The sequence below is a fragment of the Lissotriton helveticus genome, chromosome 10 (assembly GCF_964261635.1).
Source record: "Lissotriton helveticus chromosome 10, aLisHel1.1, whole genome shotgun sequence".
Lineage (NCBI taxonomy): Eukaryota > Metazoa > Chordata > Amphibia > Caudata > Salamandridae > Lissotriton > Lissotriton helveticus.
This window is the reverse complement of record NC_136071.1, coordinates 410,713,694-410,732,974: the sequence shown is the minus strand read 5'-3', so window position 1 is coordinate 410,732,974 and position 19,281 is coordinate 410,713,694. Positions and strand designations below refer to the sequence as shown.

General features: G+C 47.9%; 1 protein-coding gene across 4 annotated transcripts in view; it reads right to left on the bottom strand.

Moving 5' to 3' along the window:
* GTF3C1 (general transcription factor IIIC subunit 1) overlaps window positions 1-19,281 on the bottom strand; it is a 2,559,884-nt gene that overhangs the window by 111,129 nt on the left and 2,429,474 nt on the right. For all 4 annotated transcript variants that reach the window (XM_078662887.1, XM_078662886.1, XM_078662885.1 and 1 more), the window contains exon 35: window positions 15,994-16,021. In XM_078662887.1, the coding sequence (XP_078519013.1) occupies window positions 15,994-16,021 (28 nt within the window). The remainder of the gene's footprint in view (window positions 1-15,993; window positions 16,022-19,281) is intronic.

The following is a 19,281-nucleotide window of genomic DNA, read 5'->3' as shown; positions in this document are numbered from 1 at the left end:
CCAGGAGTTCGCGGAGGGGGATGTTGTCTCCCTGGAGAACCTACCTATCCCTGCCGAGTGGCATGTGGAAGGAGGGCCTACCAGGGAGGAGTTTTCTAAGGGCCAGAAGGAGTGCCCTACCCTTGAGGGACTGAGGCGACAGGCCGAAGCCCAGGCAGCAGGAAACGTTACTGGGAATTACCATATTTACTGGGAGGATGGACTCCTCTACAGTGAACCTAAGGCACCAGTGCACGGTTCATCACGGGCCTTGGTTGTCCCTCAACGTTACCGAGCCTTTCTTTTAGAACTGGCTCATGAGATACCCTTGGCAGGACACTTAGGTCAGGACAAGACCTTTGGCCGGCTTGTCCCCCACTTTTATTGGCCTCAGATGAAGGTGGCGTCCGACACTTACTGCCGGACATGTGTGTCTTGCCAAGCCAGTGGAAAAACAGGGGTGAAGCTGAAAGCTCCCCTGGAACCACTTCCTGTCATTAGCACCCCCTTAGAAAGGGTGGGCATCGACATTGTGGGGCCATTGGATCCATCAACTTCAGCTGGTCACAGGTTCCTCCTGGTTCTAGTGGATCACGCCACACGATACACAGAGGCAATTCCTCTGAGGATCATTACTGCACCTGCAGTGGCGAGGGCCCTGATGGGGATCTTTACCCGAGTGGGTTTCTCCAAGGAAGTTGTGTCCGACAGGGGGACCAACTTCATGTCCGCTTACATGCGGGCTATGTGGAAGGAGTGTGGGGTTACCTACCGGTTCACCACTCCTTACCACCCACAGACCAATGGTCTAGTGGAAAGGTTCAACAAAACCTTGAAAGGCATGATCAGAAGTCTGCCTGAGAGCCTGCGGAGGAAATGGGACGTCCTCCTACCCGGTCTGTTGTTTTCCTACAGGGAAGTGCCACAGAAGGGAGTGGGCTTCAGCCCCTTCGAACTTCTGTATGGGCAACCTGTGCGCGGACCTCTCAGCCTGGAGAAAGACGGATGGGAAAAGACTCCCAGGAAGCTTCCCCAGGATGTGGTGAGCTATATGCTGGCCTTCCGGAGCCAAATGGCTAAGTTGTGGAAGCAAGCTTCTGACAACTTGGAAGCCAGCCAAGCAGTGATGGAGTGGTATGACCACAACGCTCACCCGGTGGAATTGGAGCCTGGCCAAAAAAAGGTGGGTGATGGAACCTGGAGAGCTAAGTGCCCTCCAGGATCGCTGGACAGGCCCCTTTGAGGTGATGGAGAAAAAGGGTAAGGCCACTTACTTGGTGGACCTTAAGACCCCTTGACAGCCCCTACGGGTGCTTCATGCCAATCGCCTCAAACCCCACCATGAGAGGCCCGAGATCATCTTAATGATGGTGACCGATGGAGCAGAGGAAGAGGAGAGTGAGCCTCCCCCTGATCTATTTTCGTCTCAGGAAAAGGAAGGGTCGGTGGAGGGAGTGATTCTCTCCCCATCCCTAACTCCTGAGCAGCGAGAGGACTGCCGCCAGGTCCTGGAGCAGTCCTCCTCGCTGTTCTCCCTTGTCCCGGGAAGGACCCACCTGTGTACCCATGAAGTGGACACAGGAGACAGCCCACCTGTGAAGTCTAAGACCTACCGGCTGTCAGATAAGGTGAAGGCCAGCATCCACAGTGAAGTCACTAAGATGCTGGAGCTGGGAGTAATTGAACCTTCGAGTAGCCCCTGGTCCAGTCCGGTGGTTCTGGTACCAAAAGCTGCCCCACCGGGCACCACTCCAAAACTAAGGTTCTGTGTGGATTACCGGGGACTGAATTCAGTGACCAAGACTGATGCTCATCCGATCCCTAGGGCGGATGAACTTATTGACCGGCTGTGTGCTGCCCAATACTTGAGTACCTTTGACCTCACTTCAGGGTACTGGCAGATCTCCCTTACAGATGGAGCAAAGGAAAGGTCAGCCTTCTCCACGCCTGAGGGCCACTACCAGTTCTGTGTAATGCCCTTTGGGCTCAAGAACGCCCCTGCCACCTTTCAGCGGCTGGTGAACCAGGTCCTCACCGGGATGGAGGCCTTCTCCGCTGCGTATCTGGACGACATTGCCGTCTTCAGCAGCAGTTGGGAGGACCACTTGTGTCATCTACAAGCTGTGCTCCAGGCCCTGAAACAGGCTGGCTTGACAATCAAGGCCAGTAAGTGTCAGATCGGGCAGGGGTCGGTTGTGTACCTAGGCCACTTGGTGGGCAGGGGAACGGTGCAGCCCCTCCAGGCGAAGATTGAAGCTATCATGGCCTGGGAGCCCCCCAAGACCCAAACCGAGGTCCGAGCTTTCCTGGGCCTCACAGGATACTACCGCTGCTTTGGGAAGGGGTATGGCACTATCGTGTCCCCTTTAACGGAACTCACTTCCAAGAAGCAACCCCGACGGGTAGTCTGGACAGAGGCCGGTCAACGAGCCTTTGACACCTTGAAACAAGCAATGTGCGCGGCTCCAGTCCTAAGGGCCCCTGATTTTGCAAAGGAATTCATTGTCCAGACAGACGCATCAGAGCATGGCATTGGGGCAGTGTTATCGCAACTCAATGAAGAGGGTCTGGATCAACCTGTTGTCTTCTTGTCTAGGAGACTGCTTCCCCGGGAACAGAGGTGGAGTGCGATTGAGCGGGAAGCTTTTGCGGTGGTATGGGCTCTGAAGAAGCTGCGGCCATACCTGTTTGGCTCACACTTCCTGGTTCAGACCGACGACCGACCCCTTCGTTGGCTGATGCAAATGAAGGGAGAAAATTCCAAGTTGTTGAGATGGTCTATCTCCCTACAGGGAATGGACTTCCGGGTGGAACATCGGCCTGGAGTGGACCACGCCAATGCAGACGGTCTCTCTAGGTATTTCTGCCTTAGTGATGAGAACTCCCAAGGGGTAGCTCTCCCCACTTTCAGCGGGGGGGACGTGTGTTAGACCTGTAAGCCTTTGGGTGGTCCCTCCTATTATTTATTTATTTTGTACCTTTTTGCCTTCTAGTACTTTTCATTCTTTTCATGTCCACTGTAAATTTTCAGTGTTGTCCTACGGGGTGGGTGCTACCTTATCCGGATATATGACGTTACAACGCGGACTTTTACCATGCAGACCATTACCACGCATTTTTTACAACGCAGGACCCTTTACCACGCATACCATTACAACGCTGGTATTTACAACGCAGGTACTATTACAACGCATACCATTACAACGTAAGTATAGGTAAGTAAATAATATGGTAAAATAATTATTAATAATATTTTTTTAAATTAATAAATTATTATTTTAATATTTAATATTTTAATTATTTATATTAATATTTAATTATTAATTTTTAAATATATATGTTAAAAATACCCCTGTACCCCAAAACCCAAACCCAGCCCTAAAACCTAAAAATACCCCTGAACCCCAAAACCCAAACCTGAACCCTAAAAATACCCCTGTACCCCAAAAACTGAAAACTGACCCTGAACCCTAAAAATACCCCTGTACCCCAAAAACTGAAAACTGACCCTGAACCCTAAAAATACCCCTGTACCCCAAAAACTGAAAACTGACCCTGAACCCTAAAAATACCCCTTTACCCAAAAACTGAAACCTAACCCTGAACCCTAAAAATACCCCTGTACCCAAAAACTGAAAACTGACCCTGAACCCTAAAAATACCCCTTTACCCAAAAACTGAAAACTGACCCTGAACCCTAAAAATACCCCTTTACCCAAAAACTGAAAACTGACCCTGAACCCTAAAAATACCCATTTACCCAAAACCCAAACCTAAAATATTTTAAATAAAATTATATACTTACCAATACTTACGTTGTAATGGTATGCGTTGTAAAAGTACCTGCGTTGTAAATACCAGCGTTGTAATGGTATGCGTGGTAAAGAGTCCTGCGTTGTAAAAGTTGCGTGGTAAAGGTAGGTCGTGGTAAAAGTTGCGTGGTAAAGGTTGCATACCCCTTATCCCCATAATTTTTATTGAGGCCTAGGTGTCCTTTATAAAGATGAAAATGTAGTCACTCAAAATGGTGGCTTGTAACTGCCACAATTTTTTACCTCAGGGACCTGAGCCATAGGACTGCACTGGGAAGGCTCTAGAACCTTCCAGCTGATTCCAGTAGCCAGGGCCCAGTCTATATAAGGGCCAGAACTTGGGTGGCCATTTGGTGACATTGGAGGGCTAGCTGGAGTGCAGGCTAGGACATCAGAGAGGTGGAACACTGAGAGGGTTGACTTAGCTCTGGGGATGGGCCCTTTTTGCTGTTATCGCCCCTGGCCTTAGATCTGACCCTGCATAGGCATTCTATAATCGAATCCTGCCCTGGTATATCTACAGAATAGGTGAAACTGACACTTCCACTGAACCATATCAAGTGACTGTCGGGGCCGGTGCCGAGTCAAGAGTACTGCCCCTTTTGTCCCTCGGTAGGAAGAGCAGTTTACCGACCCTGAGAGACCCCGGTAAAGAAGTAACGGTGAGCCATTGTCACCCTCCCCCAGTTTCCGTTACGAATCCACACCTGTTAAGGGCTGTCCCCTTGCCTGCGCTGTGGAGCGCTGACCAGTAGCCACTTTCCCCTCCTTCCAGGGACGAGATTGCCAGGGTCCTGGTGAGCGGTGAGGACCACCTGTTCTGCGGCATCAGGGTTCGAGGTGCCCGGGTGGGAGACACGTCCCCATTCCAGATAGGGAGGAACCTGAATTGGTGGCGACGTCGGAGCTGCTGCTGAACATTGAGATCGATATTGGGGAAGCGGTAGCATAGCCCGAGGCGTCTGACTCCCGCGCAGGCCCAGCAGAGATCTCGTCAGAGTTCCAGAGGGGTGGCACTGCGACACCGATGCTTGCTACCCACCCAGGCCCAGTAGCGCGGCTCGTCAGGGAAATCAAGGAAGTGCCTCGGGGAGTGATCGGGCTGAGGAGGAATCAGCTGATACGTGGAGCGGCAGCGTCTCTCCTCCCGCGCAGGCCCAGAGAGCGAGTCGGCCTAGGTGGAGAGGGAACGGACGTTTGAGGTGCGGTGACGTCTCCAGCTGCTTGTGTCGGCTGGGACTGAATAAACAACTAAACTGCCATAAGTAAGCCGGGCTCTGGGGGCTGGTGAGGGTCTTGGAATTGGGAGTTGACACCACAGGTCCTAGTGGTTGGTCTCCCCTTATGAACCCCAATGAAACTTTCGTACTGGCCAAGGGAGCCCGTTCTATCGAAGACTGATATACTGTCAGTAGAGATTTAATAGACCTAGAGCTAATGCTGGTTCGTCAGTAAAGTACAACAGGGGCCAGTGCTTGGTGAGATTTCTAAACAATTGTATGAATCTGACTGAAACTCCGGTCTGCCCTTATTATTTATCCCCAGGAGGGGATCAATCTGGCACTGCTGAGCAAGCACTTAACTCAACTTAACTAAATGTGTTATACAAAGTGATATCTAGACTGTGCTAATGCAAGTTTTCGCTAACTTGATGTGATGTAACATGTTTTCTTTTTCCTTTTGAGACCTATCTAAACAACCAAGAAACTGCCTGCAACTTCAAGTAATAAGTGTAATTGTTGAATTAATTGACTGAAGGGTACGTTGTAATGTTGAAACTTCCTTGATGCAGGAAAATTGATGGGGGAAGTGCTTGATGTATGACCCCATGATATGACTAACGGAACAAGATAACTTAAAGAGCTTTTATAAAACAAATCGTATTTTTCCAACCTGGTGTAGAGTCGTTCTTTTACTGGTGGTTAGACGCTGAGTTACTGTTCATGGTGTGATGCAAACTGTACACAATAAGCTTCTGAGATTAGCCATACCTACTCTGTGCCAGGCTACCCCGTGTGGACTGGGAACCCCAGGTCCAACAGTGTGAAAACACAGAAATGTAAGACAAATTTGATTATCCCGCTAAATTTGAGGTTTGCAGGGGATTCTGGGTAGGAAAACGTTGAGAGATCCACGCAACCCATTCCTCCCTGGACTTCCACGGTGTCTAGCTTTCAGAAATGTGTGGGTTTGGTAGGATTCCCTAGATGGCCGCCGAACCCAAGGCCAAAAACCCAGGTGCCTCCCTCACAAAACCAGGTCATTTTGTGACAAGTCATTTTGATGTCTTCACAATAAATTTTGGGCCCTGGCCTGTCACGGGTACTTGGCCTACCCACACAAGTGAGGTACCATTTTTATCGGGAGACTTTGGGGGATGAGGGGTGGCTGTAATTTTGTGGATCCATGCAGATTCCAGAACTTTCCATCACTGAAATGTGAGGAAATGTATTTTTTTTTCAAAAGTTGAGATTTGCAAGGGATTATGGGTAACAGAACCTGTTGAGAGACACACAAGTCACCCTATACTGTATTCCCTTGGGTGTCCAGTTTTAAAAAATGTATAGGTTTGCTAGGTTTCCCTAGGTGCCGGCTAAGCTAGGTTTCAAAATCCACAGCTAGGCACTTTAAAAAAAAAAAGGGTCTGTTTTCACTGTAAAAATGTGGTGTTTTCATGTTGCGTTTTAGGCCGTTTTCTGCCGTAGGCACTAGGCCTACCCACACAAGTGAGGTACCATATTTATCGGGAGACTTAGGGGAATACAGAACTGTTATTACGCATTGAATTCCTATGCATTTGTTCCTTCTAAATGTAATACAATGTGTAAAAAAGAAATAACTTTGAAAAATATCCTATAATTCTCATGCTAGTATGCATACAATTTCGGAGATGTGCAAATAGCTACTGCTCCTAAACTCTATATTTCGTTCCAATTTCGGAAATTCATAGGTGTCCTTGATACCTATTTTTTACTGTATATTTTACCAAATGAATTGCTATATACCCAGTATACAATGAAAAAACATTGCAAAACAAAGCTCAATTATTGCCTCTGGGTTCCTCCGGTTCTTGATAACTTTCAAGTCCAATAAATCCCCACAACCAGAAAGATCTAGCGGATGTAATGGTATAGTGCTTTGAAAAATCTGCCATACTTAGAAGTTGTGACAGGTGAAAACGTTGGCACAAATGGCTGTTGTTTCAACTCATTTTCTATTTTTCTTATTTTCAACTGTTTGTTTCTATAAAAAAGTCTTGAAGGATCTACACAAACGACACCGTGCTGAAATCAAAATTGTATCTACTTTTCAGAAATGTATAGCTTCACGGGACCCATTATTGCTTTCATACCCATTTCTACCACTAACTGGAAGGAGGTTGAAAGCACAAAAAGTAGCAAAAATAGGCTATGTCCCAGTAAAATGTCAAAACTGTGTAAAAAATGTTGGTTTTCTGACAAAAGTCGGCTTGTCCCTGAAAGCTGGTGATTTCAGCACCACAAACCCTTTGTTGATACCATTTGCAAGAAAAACAAGCATTTGCAATGCAATAGGTCTCGCATTAGGAAAGTTTGAGCTATTGGTCTTCTAAATGACACATTTTTTATTTATGTGTTGGTTTTAAAATTAGCGAAATGAATAGCTTTGTCATTTACAATGCCAATACTTTTATCTTTTGCAAATGTGACACCTATAGCATTTGTAATGCAACATGTTTTGTATTTACGTGACTTAGATGTATTGATATTACAAATACAATGGCTTTTCATTTTTTTAAATAATTAATACTTAAATAAAAGTTATTGTAATTTATAATGGCAATAGCTTAAACTTTTGTCAATAACTTTTATGAAGATTATGTTCAGTGTATTTTATTGTGATGAAAATCCAAGAACAGAAGTGAAATATTAACATCTTTTTGTGACATTTGTAATAAAGCTTGAAACATTGAGAGAACATATTTGAACCAGTTGTTGTTGAATGGTTTCACAGATTGATACTGTGGTGGCGCTGAGTGATGTTGTGGCGTTCAGTGGTGCTGTGGTAGCGCATAGTGATGCTGTGGTGCCCCTGAGTGATGCTGTGGTGGTGCCATAGATAGAGTGAGGGCGATAGATAGCTAGAGTGAGGGCGATAGATAGCTAGAGTGAGGGCGATAGATAGCTAGAGTGAGGGCGATAGATGTGTGTGGTTGGGTGTGTGTGTGGTTGTGTGTGTGTATGGTTGTGTGTGTGTGAGGTTGTATGTGTGGTTGTCTATGTGTGGTTGTGTTTGTGGTTGTGTTTGTGGTTGTGTGTGTTTGTGGTTGTGTGTGTTTGTGGTTGTGTGTGTGTGTGGTTGTGTGTGTGTGTGGTTGTGTGTGTGTGTGGTTGTGTGTGTGTGTGGTTGTGTGTGTGTGTGGTTGTGTGTGTGTGTGGTTGTGTGTGTGTGTGGTTGTGTGTGTGTGTGGTTGTGTGTGTGGTGGTGTCTGTGGTGGTGTCTGTGGTGGTGTCTGTGGTGGTGTCTGTGGTGGTGTCTGTGGTGGTGTCTGTGGTGGTGTCTGTGGTGGTGTCTGTGGTGGTGTCTGTGGTGGTGTCTGTGGTGGTGTCTGTGGTGGTGTCTGTGGTGGTGTCTGTGGTGGTGTCTGTGGTGGTGTCTGTGGTTGTGTCTGTGGTTGTGTCTGTGGTTGTGTCTGTGGTTGCGTGTGAGATTGCGTGTGAGATTGTGTGTGTGTGGTTGTATGTGTGTGGTTGTATGTGTGTGGTTGTATGTGTGTGGTTGTATGTGTGTGGTTGTGTGTGTGTGGTTGTGTGTGTGTGGTTGTGTGTGTGTGTGTGGTTGTGTGTGTATGTGTTTGTGTGTGTATGTGTTTGTGTGTGTATGTGTTTGTGTGTGCGGTTACAGAAGGATGTATGTGGAAGAGAGCAGCAGATCAGCACAGGAGAAGAGAACAGGGAGTTAGAGAAGGAGGCGGTGGAAGGGAACAGCGGATCAGCACGGGAGAAGAGAACAGGGAGTTGGAGAAGGGGGCGGCGTGGGAGAGAGCAGCAGATCAGCATGGGAGAACATAACAGGGAGTTAAAGAAGGAGGCGGGTGGAAGAGAGCAGCAGATCAGCACAGGATAAGAGAAGAGAACAGGGAGTTAAAGAAGGAGGCGGGTGGAAGAGAGCAGCAGATCAGCACACGAGAAAAGAACATGGAGTTAAAGAAGGAGGCGGGTGGAAGAGAGCAGCAGATCAGCACAGGAGAAGAGAACAGGGAGTTAAAGAAGGAGGGGGGTGGAAGAGAACAGCAGATAGGCGCAGGAGAAGAGAACAGGAAGTTAGAGAAAGAGGCGGATGGAAGAGAACAGCAGATTAGCGCAGGAGAAGAGAACAGGGAGTTAAAGAAGGAGGTGGGGTGGAAGAGAGCAGAAAGATCATCACAGGAGAAGAGAACAGGGAGTTAGAGAATGAGGCGGGAGGAAGACAACTGCAGATCAGCACAGGTGAAGAGAACAGGGAGTTAAGGAAGGAAGCGGGTGGAAGAGAACAACATATTAACACAGGAGAAGAGAACAGGGAGTTAAGGAAGGAGGCGGGTGAAAGAGAACAGCAGATCAGCACAGGAGAAGAGAAGCGAACAGGGAGTTAAAGGAGTTGGGGTGGACGAGAGCAGCAGATCAGCACAGGAGAAAATAACAGGGAGTTAAAGAAGGAGGCGGTTGGAAGAGAACAGCAGTTCAGCACAAGAGAAGAGAAGAGACCAGGGAGTTAAAGAAGGAGGTGGGGTGGATGAGAGCAGCAGATCAGCACAGCAAAAGAGAACAGGGAGTTAAAGAAGGAGGCGGGTGGAAGAGAGCAGCAGATCAGCACAGGAGAAGAGAAGAGAACAGGGAGCTAGAGAAGAAGGCGGGTGAAAGAGAGCAGCAGATCAGCTCGGGAGAAGAGAAGAGAACAGGGAGTTAAAGAAGGAGTTGGGGTGGACGAGAGCAGCAGATTAGCACAGGAGAAGAGAACAGGGAGTTAAAGAAGGAGGCGGCGTGGAAGAGAGCAGCAGAGCAGCACAGCAAAAGAGAACAGGGAGTTAAAGAAGGAGGCGGGTGGAAGAGAGCAGCAGATCAGCACAGGACAAGAGAAGAGAACAGGGAGCTAGAGAAGAAGGCGGATGGAAGAGAGCAGCAGATCAGCTCGGGAGAAGAGAAGAGAACAGGGAGTTGGAGAAGGAGGTGGGTGGAAGAGAGCAGCATAACAGCACAGCAGAAGAGAACAGGGAGTTAAAGAAGGAGGCGGGTGGAAGAGAACAGCAGATCGCACAAGAGAAGAGAACAGGGAGTTAAAGAAGGAGGCGGGTGGAAGAGAGCAGCAGATCAGCACAGGAGAAGAGAAAAGGGAGTTAAAGAAGGAGGCGGTGGAAGAGAACAGCAGATCGGCACAGGAGAAGAGAACAGGGAGTTAGAGAAAGAGGCAGGTGGAAGAGAACAGCAGATCCGCACAGGAGAAGAGAAAAGAACAGGGAGTTAGAGAAGGAGGCGGGTGGAAGAGAGCAGCAGATCAGCACAGGAGATGAGAAGAGAACAGGGAGTTAAAAAAGGTGGTGGGGTGGAAGTGAGCAGCAGATCAGCACAGGAGAGAGAACAGGGAGTTAAAGAAGGAGGCGAGTGGAAGAGAGCAGCAGATCAGCACGGGAGAAAAGAACATGGAGTTAAAGAAGGAGGCGGGGTGGAAGAGAGCAGCAGATCAGCACAGGAGAACAGAACAGGGAGTTAAAGAAGGAGGTGGGTGGAAGAGAACAGCAGATCAGCACAGGAGAAAAGAACAGAGTTAAAGAAGGAGGCGGGGTGGAAGAGAACAGCATATTAGGACAGGAGAAGAGATCAGGGAGTTAAAGAAGGAGGCGGTGAAAGAGAGCAGAAGATTAGCACAGGAGAAGAAAAGAGAACAGGGAGCTAGAGAAGAAGGCGGGTGGAAGAGAGCAGCAGACCAGCTCAGGAAAAGATGAGAGAACAGAGAGTTGGAGAAGGAGGTGGGGTGGAAAAGAGCAGCAGATCAGCACAGGAGAAAAGAACAGAGTTAAAGAAGGAGGCGGGTGGAAGAGAGCAGAAGATCAGCACAGGAGAAGAGAACAGGGAGTTAAAGAAGGAGGTGGGGTGGAAAAGAGCAGCAGATCAGCACAGGAGAAGAGAACAGGGAGTTAAAAAGGAGGCGGGTGGAAGAGAACAGCAGATCGGCACAGGAGAAGAGAACAGGGAGTTAGAGAAAGAGGCGGGTGGAAGAGAACAGCAGATTAGCACAGGAGAAGAAAACAGGGAGTGGAAGAGAGCAGCAGATCAGCACAGGAGAAGAGAAGAGAACAGGGAGTTAGAGAAGGAGGTAGAGTGGAAGAGAGCAGCAGATCAGTACGGGAGAAGAGAAGAGACCAGGGAGTTGGAGAAGGAGGTGGGTGGAAGAGAGGAGCAGATCAGCGCAGCAGAAGAGAACAGGGAGTTAGAGAAGGAGGCGAGGTGGAAGAGAGCAGCAGATCAGCAGAAGAGAACATGGAGTTAAAGAAGGAGGCGGGTGGAAGAGAGCAGAAGATCAGCAGAGGGAGAAAAGAAGAGAACAGGGACTTAGAGAAGGAGGTGGGTGGAAGAGAGCAGCAGATGAGCACAGCAGAAGAGAACAGGGAGTTAAAGAAGGAGTTGGGGGTTGAAGAGAGCAGCAAAACAGCACGGGAGAAGAGAACAGGGAGGTAGAGAAGGAGGGGGGTTGAAGAGAGCAGCAGATCAGCTCTGGAGAAGAGAACAGGGAGTTAAAGAAGGAGGTGGGGTTGAAGAGAGCAGCAGAACAGCACGGGAAAAGGGAACAGGGAGGTAGAGAAGGAGGCGGGTTGAAGAGAGCAGCAGATCAGCTCTGGAGAAGAGAAGTGAACAGGGAGTTAGAGAAGAAGGTGGGTGGAAGAGAGCAGCATAACAGCACAGCAGAAGAGAACATGGAGTTAAAGAAGGAGGCGGGTGGAAGAGAGCAGCAGACCAGCACAGGAGAAGAGAACAGGGAGTTAGAGAAAGAGGTGAGTGGAAGAGAACAGCAGATTAGCGCAGGAGAAGAAAACAGGGAGTGAAAGAAGGAGGCGGGTTGGAAGAGAGCAGCAGATCAGCACAGGAGAAGAGAAGAGAACATGGAGTTAGAGAAGGAGGTGGGTGGAAGAGAGGAACAGATCAGCACAGCAGAAGAGAACAGGGAGTTCAAGAAAGAGGTGGGGTGGAAGAGAGCAGCAGATCAGCACAGGAGAAGAGAAGAGAACAGGGAGTTAGAGAAGGAGGTGAGGTGAAAGAGCAGCAGATCAGCAGAAGTTAACAGGGAGTTAAAGAAGGAGGCTGGGTGGAAGAGAGCAACAGATCAGTACAGAAGAAGAGAAGAGAACGGAGTTAGAGAAGAAGGTGAGGTGGAAGAGAGCAGCAGATTAGCAGAGGAGAAGAGAACAGGGAGTTAAAGAAGGAGGCGGGTGGAAGAGAACAGCAGATCAGCACAGGAGAAGAGAACAGGGAGTTAGAGAAGGAGGTGGGTGGAAGAGAAGGAGGCCAATAGATAGAGGGAGGGAGGGCGATAGAGTGAGGGCGATAGATAGATAGAGGGAGGGCGATAGAGTGAGGGCGATAGATAGATAGAGGGAGGGCGATAGAGTGAGGGCGATAGATAGATAGAGGGAGGGCGATAGAGGGAGGGCGATAGATAGAAAGACAGAGTGAGGGAGGGCGATAGAGTGAGGGAGGGCGGTATAGTGAGGGAGGGCGGTAGAGTGAGTGAGGGCGGTAGAGTGAGTGAGGGCGGTAGAGTGAGTGAGGGCGGTAGAGTGGTAGAGTGAGTGAGGGCGGTAGAGTGGTAGAGTGAGTGAGGGCGGTAGAGTGAGTGAGGGCGGTAGAGTGAGTGAGGGCGGTAGAGTGAGTGAGGGCGGTAGAGTGAGTGAGGGCGGTAGAGTGAGTGAGGGCGGTAGAGTGAGTGAGGGCGGTAGAGTGAGTGAGGGCGGTAGAGTGAGTGAGGGCGGTAGAGTGAGTGAGGGCGGTAGAGTGAGTGAGGGCGGTAGAGTGAGTGAGGGCGGTAGAGTGAGTGAGGGCGGTAGAGTGAGTGAGGGCGGTAGAGTGAGTGAGGGCGGTAGAGTGAGTGAGGGCGGTAGAGTGAGTGAGGGCGGTAGAGTGAGGGCGGTAGAGTGAGGGCGGTAGAGTGAGGGCGGTAGAGTGAGGGCGGTAGAGTGAGGGCGGTAGAGTGAGGGCGGTAGAGTGAGGGCGGTAGAGTGAGGGCGGTAGACTGAGGGCGGTAGACTGAGGGCGGTAGAGTGGTAGAGCGAGTGAGGGCGGTAGAGTGAGTCAGGGCGGCAACGTAACTGTCAGTGGCAACACGCTCCCACACACAGCATTACTCAGCAATGTAGACACCTTAAAACACAGCAGTACTGCCATGCAGCGCTACACAACACACAAAAGATGACAGACACACCAACAATAGACTCCCGACACCCCCTTCCCCAGCCTGACTTGTGACTGGCTGTTACACAACCCTAACCTTATTGGCTCACAAACGGTCTCCCGTGTATGAAAAAGGAGAGATTTTTCGATAGGCACAATTCCCTCAATGTCACAATTATTATTTGTCAGGGATGTAAGAAGTTATGACCGGTGCCCCATACAGAGCGCCGGGTGCTCGCTTCTGTCATTGAAAACCAGTGCGGATCACGTGACCAAACGTGGAGAAGACAGGTCAGGACATGCCCATTCAGTTCTTGGATTCTTAGCTGTACTGCCTTCTCCATTTGGCTCAGACTTGGTCTTTAACTTCAATTTCTAAAGAATGAACGTCAATAACGTCTGTAATAATAGCACGGAATAATGACTGGGGCTTCCGACGCACTGTCCGTGCCCAATGTCCATGGCAGGTTTAATTCATTAGTACCACAGGTCAATGAGAAATGCAGGCAAAGCTGGGGAGTAGGGGCACTCTGCTAGTTTGAATGCTTCACAGTGATGCTCCATTTATATAGTCGGACTCGCCACTGCCCCGTCTCTTGCCCCCTCGGTCACATCCACAGGAGTGCGCAGTGAAAAGGAGCGGAAGCTGCGCTCTCACCTTCCCAGGGTTTAGGGAGAAGGGAGGGTGAGAGAAAGGGGCGAAGTCGGAAGGTAACACAACTGTCTCAACTATTTACGATGTCAAGAATAGTAACAGGGCCGTGCTAAATTACACACACGGTTCAGAAAAAGAAAGACCCGGCCGAAGAAACTGAACAGCTGCCGCAACCCGTGCCTGAATTTGTAATGTAAATACGGTGCTCATGTAAAGCGCTCCAATACCTTCAAGTCGAGTTTGCGCTATATAAAAATATGCACCAAAAAAACAACAAAAAACAAGACTTGTCACCAATTCGAAGTCGCCACACTGTCTCAAAAATAAAAACATGTTTGCACGTCTCTCATTGGCTGTTTGCTGTTTAGTTGCCTGCTCTGTGCTTATCGTCAGCGATTACACAATTAACATATGATATCTTTATTCTTTTTAAATATACTTATTTATTTTTATACAGCGCGATCGTGATCCAAAGGTATTGGAGAGATTCACAAGAGCACAGGATACTTTACATAGAGTCACGTTTATTGTTTTAGACACGATGAGATGCAATGATTTGCCCAAAATCACGGCGGCGAAGTGCATAAAGGAAAGAAAGCATGGGAACTGTGATTCTGGCCGTGGGCAGTGAATAATTAGGGGAGGAGAATCCCCCTACTGCTGGCACAGAGGAGGGCGTTTTTTCATACGTGGGGGCCCCCGTTGCACACACTGAAAAACAAGCTAAAACCCGATCAAGAACAAGGGGCTGTTTTTTTCTAAAGTGCCACATAATTCAGTATTTTAAGACAGGATCATCCTTTTAGGGACATTATGATGTACATTATGATTAATGGTGCAGCAGCACCAGTTTGAAACAAATTAAGTCGCATGCACTCATCCGAAATCACCTTTCGCTTCCAAAGTTCGCAGCTTTCACCAAAATCCACCAATGTTCTGCAGTAAAAGGTGAGAAAAGAAAATAAAACACTTTGAAAACCTTGACTTTCCTCCTGCCAGTAACACGCGAAAGGTTAGAGATAACGCGTTCCAATTTACAATTCACCATATATGGCGTGCGCTTAGAAGCCTGGAGCCACGTGACCTTGCGTGCCCTTCAGGAAACGTAAACAGCGATCCGGCCTTTCTAGGAAAAGATCACGCTTTAGCTGAAGAAACAGTGTCGCCGGCGGGGGCGAAACCAGGAAGTCAGGCATCCTTGCCCGTGACATTGGCGGGGCCTAGGACGCGGCCGGAAGAGGCCAGTGTTGCTCGTTGATGCGGGGCTCCTGTCATGGAGGGAGAGCCCCGCGGTAGCGTGAAAATACAGAGAAGTGCCCCGCGTGTGGAGATGCGCCGGAGAAAAGGAGCGCAGCGAGGCGACGCCACAAACGAGCACGGTGAGTGGAGGGGGGGATGTGTGTGTCTGTGTGTGCGCGTGTGTGTGCGCGTGAGCCCGGGAGTGGTGGTGGTGGTGGGGGAGGGGGGTGCGTGTGTGTGTGTGTGTGTGTGTGTGTGCGTGCCTGCCTGTGTGGGTGTGTGTGTGTGCGCGCGCGCGTGCCTGCCTGCGTGTGTCTGTGGGCGTGCCTGCGTGTTAGAGGGGATTCGGAGCCAGGGGACGGGCAGCCAGATACAAATGCGCAAGGCGCGCTCACGCGGACAAATATGAGACAGCAGAGGCGCGTGGCCGAATGCTGTCTCAGATTCCCCCGAAACTAACAACAATAGGTCCTGAGCTAGACAGCGCATGCTAGGCATGCGCAGCTCTACGCTCGACCTAAAAACAGACGTTTCTTCTGAAACACTTTTTCCCCATTTTCCCAAAGAAACCCAAAATGTTTCTGTATTTTGGCTAATTTCTGGGTACCCTCCAGGGGAATCTACAAACCCTGGGTACCTTTGAAATCCCCATGATGTTGGAAGATAAGGACGCAAATTTGGCGTGGATACCTTTGTGGACAAAAAAAATACAGGGGTCTAAGCACGAACTACCCCACATAGCCCAAAAAAGGATTAGCACAGAGGGTGGGAAAAGGACTAGCAGCGAAAGGGTTAAGAATGGCATCACACAAACAAAACATTAAATATTGAAAAGAAAAGTGTTTTTTTTTTAAGTTCTCTAACAGTAAAGCCTCCCAAGAAAATCCAACACATATGAAGGACTTACCTCTCAGATGAAGCACTTGTAGAGTTTTCTGTAAAACAAAAAGGGTATGGGATGAGAAGCAAAATATATTATGCTGAATACAATAAAACATCAAGACCGGTATCTACACCAAATCAAAACACTTGATAAAAGCAGTGAAGAACAGCAGGAATAAAAAATAATTAAGTTGGGCTTATTAATGTAACTGGCGTTCCTATTCAGACATTACAAAAATAATGTTAAGGAAGGAGGTTAACAAGCGATGTAAAATCTTGATGCTCTTCAAGGCAAGTAGGAGCCTGGCGGCCAAGTGCTGGGGAAGCAGATGACAAACTAGTGGTAAAGAACAAGTTATTTACCTTCGGTAACAATGTATCTGTAAGAGACATACATTAGTTATAGATTCCTTACATTAGAATTACCCCCAGGCATCAGACTGGATCAAGAGAAATGTTTTCTTAGCAGTATCAGTTCATCAGTTCAGTTCATATAGTCTTTATTTCGAATAAAATTCATAAAAGACAACAAATATAAAAAACATCAACATTTCAGCATTTTTACATTTTTACATTTTGCAATGGAACCCCAGGTATTAAAAAAAGATTGCCGTCAAAATATATACAGGCGTTAAAAATAGTCAAGTTAATGAAAAAAGGGGTTACAAGTTCTTTACACGAATCAGCCACATCCACCCCAAAAATTTGGAAACACAGATCACGGATTTTTCAGTACGCATATCACGTAATTTCAACAGGGCTGTGCGATTCCCCTCACAATTAAAGGTTTTGCAAATTGGTTTCAACCATTTATGATGAGGCAATCGATATGCTGGGCATGCAAAAAACAGATGACCAACACTTTCAACCTGGTCAGGACAAAAAAGGCATTTTGTACTTGTATTCTTTGCCCACTTTGCGGAAAAGGAATTGATCGGCAAAGTGCCCACCCGAAACTGATGATACAGCTTACGGTCAGGTGTTTTGCATATCAAATCCCAATAGGGCTCAAGGGACGGTATAATCTTGTGTGTTAAAAACAGTCCCGTTAGGCTATTTTCTGATGAAAGGGAGACCAGTGCAGATTTCTTTGCAGCCCAAAATAACTCTTTAAATTCCACTTTAGATGGGAACCTAGAACATTCGGGATGTAACCATAGTTCGGGGAGGCCCATAGAGTGCAAGATTTGTTTGACCTCCCGCAACCATGGAATTTTCTGGGCACCCCACAATGATCTAATCTCGCCCAATTCATGAGCGAAAAGACTAAGCTCTTCGGTCGTCCAAAGGCGACGCCAAAGAGCAACAAGGCGATACTGTGCCATCTCATCCAGTGGTCTACAACCTAAATCTAAAAGCAGAGGTTTTATGGGTGTCGATTGAGGAAGCCCCACTAGATTCCGAAGAAAGCTTTTCTGTGCTATAGTTAGTGCTGACAAGCCTTTGTAGCCCCATATGTCCGCACCATACAGGGTAGCTGCATTAACCTTGGCCTCATAGATTTTTAACGCTGGTGTAATGCGTTTGGTAAAGGTTTTTTTGTGTTCCTTCAGCAAGCATCCTGTAAGGCGAACAAATTTAAGAATTAATACCTCCAACTGTGGGTTCCAAGTAAGTTGATGGTCAAGAGTCACGCCCAAGTAGGACATGACTTTGACCTGTTCAATTGGGACACCGTCTAATAAAAATGAACTTTTAACTTGTTTATTTCTATTAAAAACCATAAATCTAGTTTTTTCAGCGTTAATCTGAAGATCATTTTCTGTGCAAAATTCTGCAAATCTATTGAGGGCCGCTTGCAAACCACTCCGAGTCCTGGAAAGGAGCAGGGTATCATCGGCGAATATTAACATGGGGTACTTTGAGCCCCCCAGGGTGGGAGCATCTGTTTGTGTTTCACTAAGGAATGCAACCACCCGGTTGATAAATAGGAGAAACAGGGTAGGGGCTAGCACGCAACCCTGCCGGACCCCACGTTCGACAGGGAAGCTAGCGGTCACCTGACCCTGTTTCCCCCATCTTACACGGGCGAAGTTATCCTCATGTAAGCGCCTGACTAGCTCTAATAGTTCGGGAGGAAGGCCCATGAGTCCAAGGGCATCCCAAAGTTTAGCCCTTGGGACCAAGTCGAATGCCGACCTAAGATCGACAAAGGCGGCGTAGATGACACCGCCGCCCAAGAAGACAACCTTCCGATACAACATAGTTAAACGAAACACCTGATCTAGGGTGCTGGTGCCTGATCTGAACCCTGCCTGCATGGGGGAGAGTATATTGTTCTGCTCGATCCACCCCTGTATTCTAGCTAGGGCCATTCTTGATACCACTTTCTGAATGGTGTTGATCAGACTAATGGGGCGATAATTTTTAGGTAAAGATCGATCCCCTTTCTTATGAACTGGAAGTATTTCAGCCCCTTTCCAGGATTGTGCTACCCTTGCGCCCGCTGCAATAGAATTTGCTAAAGTTGTTATGTAAGGTACCCATAGTTCTAAATTCAGTTTAAAAAGGTCGGCTGGTACTGCATCTATACCTGGGGCTTTCCCAGACTGGATTAAGCCTAAAGCATGTTTGGTATCCGAGGTACAAAAGGTTAACCTATCCCCATAAAATAATTGTGTAGTCCCCACTACGGACTCATCTGCCAACTGAACAATATTAGGATCTTTAAATTGAGAGGAAAAAAATTCCACCCAATCAACAGCGGAAACATGATTTTCGGGTGTTAGTGAGTCGGAACCCCTGCCCCATCTGACTAGCTCCCAAAACTTAATCTGGTTGGACGACTCACAGGCTTTGAGAAGATCAAGCCAATACGAATCATCCCATTCCCTTTTGGCTTCCCAAATGATATGTTTATAGGCCTGCCTCGCTATCCTAATGTCAGGGGTATTTCTAGATTTAACAGCAGCAATTAGAATGCTGTGCACTTCTCTACACTTTTTGTTATACCAACCCTTGAATTGCTTCTCTTTCTGTTTTCTACATGGCCGAGTGAGAAGTTCCCTAATGGCCGCAAAACATGCCTCGTGGAGATCAACAATAGTGGGCTTTTCCCTATCATTAAGTGATACTGCACTCATCTTATTACTAGTACCTAGGACCAGTTCTTCTATTTGACAGACAAGCTCCTGATCAGCTATGACCCTCGACCATTTGACCCGTCTTCTGTTGTCACTCAAGACTAGGTCTGATGTGATACAAGCTGTTTCTGTCAAAGGGGGCCCAAGACCCGGGATCTTAAGTACAAGCGAGAGTGGATTGTGATCGCTCTCTGGCCTAGTTTCTATCAACATGTCAACTACAGTATCCC